The following is a 14,489-nucleotide window of genomic DNA, read 5'->3' on the forward strand; positions in this document are numbered from 1 at the left end:
AAAAAAAGTACATTCCAAAAATCTCAGCAATCAAAGCTTATAAAATTACCTTTTAAAACATATTTTTTTGAAAATTTTCCGCGAGTTTGGATATAGCTTTTCCGGCTTTTCTTTATGAATTTTCTCAACGGTGGAAAATTTTGTGGAAAACTTTTTCCACTTCATTTTTTTTTGAATTCCTGAGAAAATTTGCTTTCATTTTCATTAAAAAACTTTGTTTCTACGATGCTTCGTTCTTGAGATATGATTTTTAAAAGAAAAGGCTTTTATGGCACATGTGGACATTTTTCAACAAAATTGGCCATAACTCGAAAACGAAAAAAAAGTGCATTCCAAAAAAAATCAGCGATTAAAGCTTATAAAATAACCTTCCCAAAAATATTTTTTCGAAAATTTTCCACGAGTTCGGGCTTAGTTTTTCCGGCTTTTCTTTACGAATTTTCTCAACTTTACTGAATTTTTTACAATTTTTTGTTTGTTCATGTATCCATGAGCCCTGCCTGTGGGAAAAGTTTTATGAAAATCTGAGACCCTTCCGCCCAATTTGTACGATAATAAAAAAAATGCCCATGAACGAACATATAAATTATAAAGCAAGTAGTATATGAGTTCATGCCAGAAGTTTGTCTGTCTATCACTGAATTGTCTATCACTGTATTGCAGTTCGGTTTTGTCATATTAATTATCATTCTCTATGATATCGATAAAAAGGGTTCATAAATATAAGATATGATTAGAGAACTATGTATACATTTTATTTCCCAAATTCCCAACGTGGATGACTCACTTGAGTCCTCCGAGGATGTAACGCTTGATAATCACACATGATAATAGCACTTCATCATTCCCAGCAAACAACAACCGTGGGAAAGACGGCAGCAGATGCCGCACAGTGATTCTCCTCACCGTGAACAAACAAACACTGCACCGCACGAGTTGAGCCGTCCGACACTGACAACGCACCTCAGATTAAATACCCACAAGTGTGGTAGTAGGTGTATGAATGTTTTTAGCTAAACCTTCTTACATTATGTTGAAGGCGATGATGAAGATCCGTGCGCATCGTCAAACGGGACGAAGCCCGACCGGAGAAAAAGTGATTTCCCACTCCTCACACACAGAGCAGTTGTCCAGGATAACATCACCTGAAGCTGTTTGTGATGTCTGCTGAACAACAACAACACATGCCCCATTCATGGATGGGGAGCACTTTTTCAGAACACATCCGTCTGTCCCGGCGGCCCAGAGCACGCTGAGGCTTAGTCTTTACAAGGAAGGAGGTGGCGTGTGCAAACAGTACTTACATATCAGTCGTTTGTAGCTGGAGCTGTCCGTGGTTTCCATTGTGGCAACGTCTGGGATCTGTAAGAAACGAAACAAAGCTGAATCAGTGCAACTGCTGCTGTCGGAGTCGTCTCGTCACGAACGATGCTGCACATACACACGTATTGCAAGGTCTGGGGTTATTGTGTGTTTGGTAAGGTGACAAGTGGAAGACATTCGGAGATTCAACGGAGGAGTATGTCGTAGGGAAGAATGTAAAATTCGGAAAGTAGCACATTGAGACCAACACGAAAAACACTCCCACATGCAGTAGCGTGAAGGTGGTAACCAATAATTCTTAAATATTGATACCTATCTTCAGACGTAAACTTTATTCTAAAAAAAACAATAAATACTTAATAAAAAAATATATATAAAACAATTTTATCCTCCTACGATGCTACGCTAACCGCATAAAATTTGTATGTAAATTCATTTTATTATGTTATTTCTGGGAGCCAATATCATAATTTCCCCTTGCAAAGTTTGGGTGGAAATGTTGGAAGAGTGATTTACTTTGGTTTATAAATAGAATGTTTGAATTTGATTTAATTTGAAAATGAGTTTATGTTAAAATCGGAATTCCAATAATATTTTTAAATGAAATATATCAAGGACACTTTGGCTAAAAGTCCAGAGTAATTCAAGGTGGATCCTCCCAACAAAAATCTTGTAAAATTGCAGAGAAAATCTATGAAAAAAAACATTTGAAGAACAGTTTGATAGAAGTTTTTTTAAAAAATTGCTCATGAAATACATAAGAGATGCCTTCAACCTTTCAAGAGTTTATTTATTTTCTTCTGAAGACGACTTCAACAATTCAACTTTGAAACTCCACTGATAATTTTTTCGATGTATTTGGAATTGCAAGTGTCAGCATTCTCTTCAAATGCTCTCTCTTCGATGCTTTTGTATGACACTCCGTTTTTTTATTATTCTTATTTTTTACAGTTTACTAGCTGACAATGATTTTATTGCCCTTTTCCGGCTATACCAGTCGGCTAGTATGTCTGAAATAGACGTAAAAACTTGAAGTATTTTTAGGCAAAGTACGTTTAATTGGCAAATTGATAGATACATTTGTGATAAAATTACCACTTGTTTTGGTGGGATTCGAACCCACGACTCCGTTATCGCTAGTCCGGTGCTTTAACCAACTAAGCTACAGAACAAGTTACAACTCTGCAGAATAGAAAGTCAAACTGGATTCGAAGCACCACCCTAAACCGGGTCCGTCTTTCACAACTTTATCTCTCTTTCGGCTCTTAGATGCCAATCTCCCGCACTCTCGCGGCCTACGAACAACAAGTGTGCGCGGATTGTTTTTAGAATGTTGATATTTAGGGTGGTGCTTCGAATTCAGTTTGACTTTCTATTCTGCAGAGTTGTAACTTGTTCTGTAGCTTAGTTGGTTAAAGCGCCGGACTAGCGATAACGGAGTCGTGGGTTCGAATCCCACCAAAACAAGTGGTAATTTTTTCACAAATTTATCTATCAATTTGCCAATTAAACGTACTTTGCCTAAAAATACTTCAAGTTTTTACGTTTATACTAGCTGTCCCGGCAAACGTCGTACTGTCTGCCTACTGTGTTTTTTTGACATACCGTCCTGTTGGGAAATGCCCGCAAAAAGGAACTTCAAATTTCCTCATTTTTGATACCTTCCCGGCCGGTTTTCGTAATTATTTTTTCGTACGAAATTTCTCCATAGATTTTTGACCATAACATTTTTATGAGGAAGGATTTCAATCGAAAAAAAAAACTTAACGACGTCATCAAAAAAATATTTCACGGATTACATTAAAAAGCCCTGCTAAAATTCCGTTAGGAATAGTTCATCAACTTTCCTGTATTATTAGCCTCCAAAATATCTGCAAATGATTTCACCAAGATTCCTTAGAATGCACATTGTGATATTCTATCAACAAATCAGTCGCATATTTTATTTACAAGGAGTTTCATCATTAAATTTGAGTTTTGTAGAAAAAGATGGCCATATGATCATATGGCCATAAGATGGTATAGAATCGAATGCAAATATGGAAAATTTGAGAATAATTTTTTTTTTTAGTAGAACACACTATTACTATTTTTTTTTTAAATTTTCGAATGATCCAGAGAATTTCCTAAAAATAACCTGGGATTCGGAATATTTTGGATTTCCCGGTCAAGACCTTCTACTTCTAACCCCCTCGTATTTTGATTTTAGGTAACCTTGTCTTGAAAGGTGTCCGGCCATTTGACCAAATGCCATATGGCCGAATGGGTCGTTTGGCCGAATACGATCAAAAGAATTCAGAGGAAGATTTTGACATTCTAACTACCTAATATGATCATCAGAAATATTTTATTCTTTTAATCATAGGCTATACTTTAAAGTTTTGACATTCAGGGATAAGTTGGCGTTGAAACCGTCGATATTATATCACAAGATTTTTTCCTTTTTTGAATCATAGGCTGTTCTTTCAAGTTAAACTGATGCGGGGAACTGAGGGTTTCCGAAGTGCGGAATTTTTATTTCGTCACCATAAATCTTTTTTTAGTTTAATTTCCGTTGCATTTTGGCTTAATGCTTATTTTTCACTCGCTATTTTCGATAGTTTTAAACATATTTTACACAACAAGTATTTTATATCCTCGATCGAATGAATTTTGATCTGTTTTTTTTTTAATTTTTATTATGAGCATCCTCACTTTTTCATCTTCAAGTTTTTCCACAGAAAAATGTGTATTCACTCAACACGCAATAAGTATTGAGTTAAAGTTCACATAAATGGAAATAAAAAAAAGATTTTAGATGAAAAATGGTGAATAGGAACACAACCAAATAGAGAGCCAATTAAAAATCTTAAAATTCCACTAAATCTAAGTGAAAAATGTAAAATATAAAAAGTATTGAAAAAAAAATGTTACAATTTATCGAAATAAAAAAAAAACAAAAAAAAACTTGTAAAGTTTCAAAAAAAGTAAAAAAAAAATCTATTCGGAAAATCCACTCGAAATAGATTGCAAAACTCTGAGTGGAAATCTGACAGGAAGGTTTTATGATATTCTGTATAAATTTGGTACATACGAATCTATGGCGGATTATTGTGTTTGTTTTATATTCTAAACCCTCCAGGAACTTTTGGAAATCCAGCAGTCAATCGCAATCTGAGCTCAAAAGCTAAACCTTCCTTTTGCATCACGTCGGGAACAGCTCGCTGACGTATCATTTATTTCATGAACTTTTGATGTATTACAAGAAATTCTGCTAGAATTTCTTTCAAAACTTCTTGTTTTTGTTCACTGTTCTAGATTTTTTTTTATATTAATTATCCATTGCAAAAATTACTTCAGAGAATTATTGAAAGTCTATTTTGAGATCTGTTAAAATCACTACACGGATTTCTGTGGAAATATCTTATGAAAATTAATTGTTATTTGCTTGCACTAGAACTTTTTGGAGGAATTGTATTACAAATTCTCTCTGGACTTTTTTCTAAGTTTCCATAATAAATCTTTTCTGAAACTCCCGTAGAATTTTGGTAAAAAAAACCATTAGGAATAACCCGGGCAGAAGAAAATAACAAAAGAAGATCAAATTTTGCCATTAAAAATAAATAGCTGAATGGCAAAATTTGATATCGGTTTGTTGGGTATAAGAGATAAAAGAACAAAAATAATAACTGACTTTGTACCGGAAAATAATTCAATAATAACTAATTTTATCATTATAAGAACAAACCAAGGACAACATATTTTGAAATGTAGAATAACTGAATCAGTTATGATTGAGTTATTGAGAACAAAGTAAATACAAAATGAGTTATTTCAAAAAAGATCATCATAATTGTAAATTTTGTTCTAATGATTGGAAAAACGCTGTATTTTAAGTACAGAAATGTTTTGTCCTTGGTTTGACCTTAAAATTGTAAAATTAGTAATTATTAACTCATTTCCTGAAACAAAATCAGTTATTATTTTTGTTCTTTTAGCTCTTATTCCCAACAAATCAACAACAAAATTTGCTCTTCATCAATATTCTATTTAAATGAAAAAAATAAAATTCTAACATAAGAACATCTCTGACAAAATAAAAAAAAAACTACAAAATAACTTATCAATGATAAAAGACATCTCTAATTTTATGATATGTTGTGTATAAATGACCCCGCATTCAATTGATGCTAAAAAATTTGAAATCAGTGGTTGCCAACATGGTGAAAAAAAAGTTTTGGTATAAAAATCCAAGATGGCGGCCAAAATCAATATGGCCGACCCAACTTTTTATAACTGTAAATAGTAGGGCAAAAGGTTATTGCAACCATAACAAATTGCAAATGCTCCATAGAAAATCAAAAAGCGTTCTATAAAAAATGAACATACAGGGGATGGCCAAAATGTTTGGGATAGGCAACTTTTTTTTCTCTCACAAAAAAGTTCAACATACTATAACTTTTCATAAAGCGCATCAAAAAATCTCAAATTTTGACTGTTTGTCAACCTACTATATGTGCATCATTGGTACAAATTTGGGCTCGATTGATAGATATTTCGCAAAGTTAGAACCGTTCGGGTAAAACACTATTTTTTAGACAACTCATTTTTGAGCTGTCATATCTCGGAAATCAGTGAACCGAATTGAATGAAATTTTGAACGTACACAAACAATATGTAAATGCTTCACAAACTATTAAAACATAGGTACTTTTTAAACTTTAAAAAAAGTTATCATGGATTGACACTTTTTGGAATTTTCTCGAAAAAATGTAATTTTTTTACATCAATGTCAATTAATTTTCGTGTTGATATCCAAAGATTTTCCACTTCTGTTCTCAAATTATCTCTAATCAGATATATTAGAGCGTATTTAGATTGAAGAAAGAATACATTTAATAATTTTTGTGTGGTATTGTAAATTTGACTTATTTTCCTCTATATGGGTAAAAAATTCAACCCGGTATAACTTAATTCGTCGTGAGAAAATATTACATTTTATAACGTCTTATAAAGTATCAATATATTGTTGATAAACGTTAAAAAATTCATTCAATTCGGTTCACTGGTTTCCGAGATTTGGCAGTTAAAAAAATAGTTGTCTAAAAAATAGTGTTTTACCCGAACGGTTCTAACTTCGCGAAAAAATTATCAATCGAACCCAAATTTGTACCAATGATGCACATATAATAGGTTGACAAACAGTCAAAATTTGAGATTTTTTGATGCAGTCTATGAAAAGTTACAGCATGTTGAATTTTTTTATGGGAGAAAAAAAGTTGCCTATCCCAAACATTTTGGCCATCCCCTGTATGTTCCATGAAAATGTGCAATGTTACCCATAAATAATTGAAAACGTTCCATACATTATAAAAAATGTACTCGTAAAACATAAAATTTTCTCATTAAAAGTTAAATTTTGCACCAATAAATAATACTGAAATGCTCCGTAATAAAATACAAATGCTCCATAGAAAAATGCAAATGCTCCATAAAAAATTAAAATTGTACCCATAAAAAATTGAAATTGCACCATAGAAAATAGACAAATGCTCCATAAGTATTATCAAACTGCACCACATAAAATACAATTTGCTCCATAAAAAATGAAAAGTCTCCATAACTTCAAACCTTTGCACCACTAAAGCAGTGCAATGTAAAGCAATTCAGCCCTGTCGAATTAAATTATGAGATGGAGGATTTTAAATTTTTCATGGAGCAATTCATATTTTCTATGGTGCAGTTTGATAATACTTATGGAGCATTTATCTATTTAATTTTCTATGGGTACAATTTTATTTTTTTGAGCATTTGCATGTTTCTATGGAGCATTTGTATTTTATTATGGAGCATTTCAGTATTATTTATTGGTGCAAAATTTCACTTTTAATGAGAAAATTTTATGTTTTACGGGTACATGTTTTATAATGTATGGAACGTTTTTAATTATTTATGGGTAACATTGTACATTTTCATGTAACATATGTTTATACTTCATGGAGCGCTTTTTGATTTTCTATGGAGCGTTTCTATTTGTTAATGGGTGCAATAAATAGGTTGCCAAATTGTAGCTCTATCTTTTCTCTTTTCAACACCCTTTCGTTTTGAGCTGAGTGCTGCGAATAGAAACAGTATTATTTTTCAAGCTAGCCAACACACACCTACACACTCCTAGCACTCAGCTTGTAAATACGCACGAGTGTTCAATTTTCTTGCAACCACCTCTCTCAGCTCGGCGCCGTCGCGACGCTGTTCGGAAATGGTAAACATGATCAATCCACCATTATTCCAATTTTGTTCCGGTGTTCAAAGTTTTTTATTTTACATTTGCGATGGACATTTTGATAGATAGTTGTTACAAAATTAGCTAAAATAGGCTCGAAACAATGTTTATCCTTCTCCTCGCTTTCCAACGGCTTGACAGCGGCAAATGGAGATATCGTGACAACAATTTTGATTATATCCGCAGCTCCTAGATAACAATACTCTTCAATCAATCACACAGGTTCTACAAGGTTTAACATAACCTCCATCTTCAATGTTTGGCTCCCGATGTTTGGCTCCCGCTGAGAGAGCATATTGAGTCAGTCCGCGAGACTGAGGTTTTGAGGTGGTTTTTGGAGAAACTTTCGAGTTATTACGGTTTAAATGAGCCACCGTTTGACCAAAATCAAGGGGTCTGCAAAAATTGTTGGGGCTCTAACCAACGGGGGGTCCATCAATTTGAGTAACCAAATGCATTTTCCTTACTTATTTGGCGAGGACTTTCAGAAAATCGCCACCTAAAACATTTTTGAAGGCAAGGTGTAAATAGTGGGCCGGTCTCAGCGAGAGTTACTCATAATTTGTTTTCAACGAATAACTACTTTACAAATTACATGTGGGCCGAATATTGAGGACATTTTTTTCACTATGTACCCAAATCTTGGATTAGTAAAGTGACGTCAACAACATCGATAAAGTGACGTAAACTACATTGCTTGCGTATTCTGGTTCATAAGAAACGAACAGGTAGAAAGATTTTGTGTGCAGTGACTTAAAAATGTAACATAAAGGATGAGTCGTTATTTATTGTGCCACCCTGCCTTCAACTGATTCGCAAATTGTCTACAGCAATCATTACCAAATTTTTACAGTTGTTTAGTATATATTACAACTTTTTGGTTTCAGTTCAAATTTAGGATGCGTTTCAGTAAAATTCACGACATTTTCGATTGACGCCATGTGGACATGTTCGGATTCCGCTTGAAACAAATAATTAGCGCTCTCTGGTTTGTTTATGTGCATCGTGCCTGGTTTTCACCCAGCTCCAGGCTTATGTTTCACTGACAACCGTTCCTGAAACCTATTCACGAACATTAAGATGATCCAATAATGTATACTCTAGAATTTATCCAAGGCGCAATACCATAATTTCAGATTTTACTTAGCATGTGATTGTACAACATCTTTTTGCGAACTGTTAACTTAATTTATTCCACATAGACCAGAATCTCACTGACAATTGCACAATTTCACAGATGTGAACAATAGACTATAAGAAGAAACTGGGCAAAATTTGGTTGATTTCGAAGAAGTAGGAAAAAAGTTACGTTAGTTTGAAAGTGGCACAATAATTATCGACACACCCTTTAATAATTTAGTTGCGTTGTTTTCGTTACTTAACTAAGAAAGAACTTTAGTTTTAGCGATTTATTGATAGTTTTGTGAAAGTATGGCTCCAAAAATGTTATTTGAAAGTAAGATTTGTGAACAAAGAGTGATAGTACTTCAGCAGAAATATTGAAAAAATGGAGATTAAGTGGTTCTAGCGCTTGGAAAAAAATAGGCCAAAGTTTTATCCATTAATAGGCCAATTTTCGTACAGTAGATCAACGTTGCATCTTGACCAGAAGCATATAACAAGATCATAACATAATTATGGCAGCTGTTGTTAGAAATAACAAAAATTGATATAATTCTGTTAGAAGAATTTTCCATGTGATTATCTATAACAAAAATATATTAACATTTGTTATAATTCTTGTAATAAAATCATAACAACACGTGTTTCATTTATTCAAACAGATGTATAATAACATTTGTTGTATTAGAGTAAAGTGGGGCAAAAGTTCGAGTGGGGCAAGAGTTTCTTTTGAAGTTTTTGAGTTCAATTCAAATTATTGCTTTCCGGTGTCAAGGTTGTTCGGACCCTTTTGAAAAAGAGTCTTTCACTCCAAAAATTATGAAAATCGATCAATATTACGAAAAGTTATGACAAAATGTTGGTTTTTGATCAAACATTTTTAACATGCGATGGTCCTTCCAACGCATGGAATGGAATTGTCATAAAATCGAATTCGAGGTTTTTTTCGGGCGTAACTAGGTATATTTTAAAGATGCTTTAGCATGTATAACATTTTGCAAAAAAGATTTGGAAATCATATTTTACACATAGTGGGGCAAAAGTTCGAGTCATGTGGCAACTTTAGGTATAAACCTAAAAGTCTGCAAAATGTACATATTATTACTAAGAGTGATGGAATTAAAGAGAAAATTCGATTAAAGTTGAAAAACTGTTGTTTTATCTGAATTTGGCGAAAACTACTAATTTTTGGTGTAGTAAATTTAACCCTGATTTGGATAAAATCCAGATCGAATTTTAAAGTGTATTCCAGTTCTAACATCAAATATTAAGTGGTTTCAGGTATTCCTATTACCAAAGTGTCAAAATAGTGTGCTACACGGTTAGCGAAATTCCACAAACACTAGATTCGAACTTTTGCCCCAGTGGTGGGGCAAGAGTTCGAATAAAACACACAAATACAAAAAGTGTTGTAACTCAAAATTGAAAAGACATTTGGCGTAACTTTGTTCATGCAAAATTTTAGTTCATGGATGGTAGAATCACCACACGGTATTTATTTATTTTTATCTGCTTCGATTTTTTGAAATAGGTTGAATTTTCAACTAGGGTCGAACTTTTGGCCCACCTTACTCTATGCATTATAATATAATTATCTCTAACATAATTTCGTAACACGTTTATTGCAATCTATGTTATATTTTTTGTAACAAGATTATTCCAAATTTTATAAGATTTTTTGTGTTTTCGCGAGAAAGATTGACATTTTTTGTTATTTTGATCACTCGAGCTAAGAGATTTATAGCAAAAGTTGCAACAAATTTGTTCGGAAATATAAAACAGAACTTGTTATAATTTTGTTATGATTTCGCAAGTTTAGTCTAACAAAATTTGATATAATCTTGTTATGTTTATAGCTCAACCTGCTATATTTTTGATTCAATTGGAATGAGTTTTGATTGATTTTTTGTTATTTTAACTACTAACGGTACATGTTTTATAACAACCGTTGTTACAAAAATCGTTGTAACAAAATAACACAACCTGTAATAATTTTGTTTTTCCCATCTAGTCGGGATACCATCGTATCGAACCTTTTCAACGTATTTTAGAAAGTTCTTGAATATTTACGTTAGTTTACTACCAATTGGTGAAACATGCATTGTCTAGTATGCGTGATAGGGTCAACATATCATTTCAAGTGCTGTTAATTCACAAGTTATGGTCAAAATTGTGAAGGTGGCTTGCATATTAGGCCAAGGTATGGTACACATACCCTATTAGAGGGATTCAATAGACAGCGTAAACAGGTGATTAAATATTTTGCTGATTAAGCGTTGCAATCACCAAGTCAAGCTTTGTTTATTTCATTCACAATTTCATGAAACATTTCAATTAATCATGGCGAACGCAGTTCTTTACGCTGTTTAGTGAATCCCCTTGTTGTATTTTAACTGTATTGAAAAAGTAAGTGAATGTTTTCTTATAGTGCGGTAATAACACTATTTTACAGCATTCTTGAACTCGGTAAGCTAATGATTATTTTTAGTGTAGAATCATGCCATGAGTTTGGAAACGTTAAGGAAAAAAATACAGCAACGTTTGCATAAAAAAACGCCATTTTTCATAAAGTTCTTTTACACTGGAGTATCGTATTTAAAAAGTTTTCCCGAATTTAAAACTTGTTTACTACTTTCACTCCAATTTTCATAAAGATATATGCATTCATTATGAAGTTACTTTAATAAATGTGAATCGGTGTTGAAAAATTCCATGTTTTTCCAATGATTTTCTACTGAGCACACATACAATGCATTGCAGTGTATCTCTGTGCTCCATTGAGATAAAATCGTTTACAAATTTATACGAACATATCTTTGCATGGTTGATGAAAATACATGGGAAACTTAGAAGATTATGATAATTTCACATTATAATGGCGCTTTGAAGAAGGGCAGCACCGTTAGGAAAATACGGTTAAATCATATTTTTCTTTCGATAACAACATTTCCTTTACTTAAAAATTTGGTAAACTTTTGCATCATTTATACCAAATGTTAACGGAGTCGAAATTTGCTGTTTTTGACACTTCGGGTAACATGGGATCCGTATTTCTCACATGTTTCATAATGATTTTAAAGTCTAATTAACAAGAAAAAGTGAAATTAGGATTATACGCAACTAAATATGTAATAGTTTTAATAGACAAATAGCTCAAAAATATGTTTTAGACTACTGCAACCAACATCCCCACTAACTTTAATAAAACTGCCTTACCCGGCCAGTACATTTTTTTGGCATAACCAAAACATGCTGTTTGTCAACAAAAATAACCACTTGTTTATATTTTGCTTATGGGTAACTCTCGCTGAGACCGGCCCACTATTTACACCTTGTCTTCAAAAATGTTTAAGGTGCTGATTTTCTGTAAGCTCTCGCTAAAAAAGTAACAAAAATGCATTTGGTTTTTCAAATTGATGGATCCCCCGTTAGTTAGAGCCACAACAATTTTTGCAGACCCCTCGATTTTGGTCAAATGGTGGCTCATTTAAACCGTTATAACTCGAAACTTTCTCCAAAAACCACCTCAAAACGAATTGTTGTTGAAAAGAGGAAAGATAGAGCTACTATTTACAATAAAAAAAAGTTGGGTCGGTCATATAGATTTTGGCCGCCATCTTGGATTTTTATACCAAAACATTTTTTTCACCATGAGGGCAACCACCGATTTTCAAAATTTTTGCATCAATTGAAAGCTGAGGCATTTATACATAACATATCAAAAAATTAGAGATGTCTTTTTTTTCCTATCAAAAGTTATCTACAGTTTTGTAAATTTAGCCACGTTTTCTCCATACATTTCCATGCGCACCGGCAACGATATGCAACAGCATCCGAGTTTACGTCTGCATGTATACACAAAGGCGCGTGCCGCAAAATTTGGCCAAATCGGAGGTTCGTTTCCGTTTTTGACTGTTTCTCAGTGATGCGGGCATTGTTTTTATAACTTTTATAGTGTTTTGAAAGGCTTAAACCTTCAGCTTTCCATTAGTGGACTCAGAATTTAAATTCGTGTTCGTAAACACTGCGAAATAACGCTGCATTTATGTAAACGGCCGGCACCGGGCCCAGTGCGTAAAAGTGGCATGATTTACAAAACGGCAGATAACTTTTGAAAGAAGAAAAAGACATCTCTAATTTTTTGATATGTTATGTATAAATGTCTCAGCTTTCAATTGTTGCAAAAATTTTAAAAATCGGTGGTTGCCCTCATGGTGAAAAAAATGTTTTAAAATAAAAATCCAAGATGGCGGCCAAAACCAATATGGCCGGCCCAATTTTTTATTATTGTCAATAGTAGCTCTATCTTTCCTCTTTTCAACAACAATTCGTTTTGAGGTGGTTTTCGGAGAAACTTTCGAGTTCTAACGGTTTAAATGAGCCACCATTTGACCAAAATCGAGGGGTCTGCAAAAATTGTTGTGGCTCTAACTAACGGGGGGTCCATGAATTTGAGTAACCAAATGCATTTTTCTTACTTTTTTAGCGAGAGCTTTCAGAAAATCGGCACCTTAAACATTATTGAAGACAAGGTGTAAATAGTGGGCCGGTCTCAGCGAGAATTACCCTTATACATTTTTCTAGCACACTTTGAAAAAAAGTCCATTAAATTTTTTTTAATGCAAACGTCAGAGCAGACTGTCCATACAAGGCTGACGATCTGAAATTGATGTTTATTGTATTTTTAAGCATCGTTGCTTATTTCACACATCACATTCTCCGTAACGAATACTCCAACTGAACAGAAAATTTTAAATTTCTCATTATAGGGTAAAAGCACCACGCTTCATCCCTGCTCTAGTCTTCGCCCCACCATACAAATACCATTTTTATGTATGAAGTGGTGAAGATTAGAGCAGGTAAAACTTGAACCTGTTCTACTTAAAATTTGTTGAAGCACAGTCTTGAAATCAGCAGGTAATTATGCATGAATAATTTGGGTCGTCGATAGAAATTTATGACTTTCGTTTATTTTGTAAACTAGTGCGAACTAGGCGAAGACTGGCGCTCGAGCCTAGCTATTTAGCACTGTAGTTGGAGGAAATGCCAATGCAGAACCCGTAGCTTCCGGGAAGGTAAGCCCAGCTCCCTGGGTTAGTGGGTTGGTGTCAGTCCCTGCGAGCCAGCCGTAAAAAAGACTAGCACCGGAAAATCAACAAGAGAAGAATGCGAACCGATACCAATGGCGACGACCACAGCGACGAAAAGGGACTTGCGATTGGAAGCTCGGTACGTGGAACTGCAGATCTCTCAACTTCATCGGGAGCACCCGCATACTCGCCGATATACTGAAGGACCGCGGGTTCGGAATCGTAGCGCTGCAGGAGGTGTGTTGGACAGGATCTATGGTGCGAACGTTTAGAGGTAATCATACCATCTACCAGAGTTGCGGCAACACACGTGAGCTGGGAACAGCTTTTATAGTGATGGGAGACATGCAGAGGCGCGTGATCGGTTGGTGGCCGATCGACGAAAGAATGTGCAGGTTGAGGATCAAGGGCCGATTCTTCAACATTAGCATAATAAACGTGCACAGCCCTCACTCCGGAAGCACTGATGATGACAAAGACGCATTTTACGCGCAGCTCGAACGCGAGTACGACCGCTGCCCAAACCACGACGTCAAGATCATCATAGGGGATCTAAACGCTCAGGTAGGCCAGGAGGAGGAATTCAGACCGACGATTGGAAAGTTCAGCGCCCACCAGCTGACGAACGAAAATGGCCTACGCCTCATCGATTTCGCCGCCTCCAAGAACATGGCCATTAGTATGGGACAAAC

The 14,489-nt window shown here is 34.5% G+C and overlaps 1 protein-coding gene across 5 annotated transcripts in view; it reads right to left on the reverse strand.

Annotated features, from left to right (window-relative positions):
* Positions 1-14,489, reverse strand: part of LOC109404556 (cGMP-inhibited 3',5'-cyclic phosphodiesterase 3B) — a 916,127-nt gene that overhangs the window by 226,852 nt on the left and 674,786 nt on the right. For all 5 annotated transcript variants that reach the window (XM_062853190.1, XM_062853192.1, XM_062853191.1 and 2 more), the window contains one exon: positions 1,305-1,362. In XM_062853190.1, coding sequence (XP_062709174.1) covers positions 1,305-1,362 — 58 coding nt within the window. The remainder of the gene's footprint in view (positions 1-1,304; positions 1,363-14,489) is intronic.

This window comes from Aedes albopictus, chromosome 2 (assembly GCF_035046485.1).
Source record: "Aedes albopictus strain Foshan chromosome 2, AalbF5, whole genome shotgun sequence".
Taxonomy (NCBI): domain Eukaryota; kingdom Metazoa; phylum Arthropoda; class Insecta; order Diptera; family Culicidae; genus Aedes; species Aedes albopictus.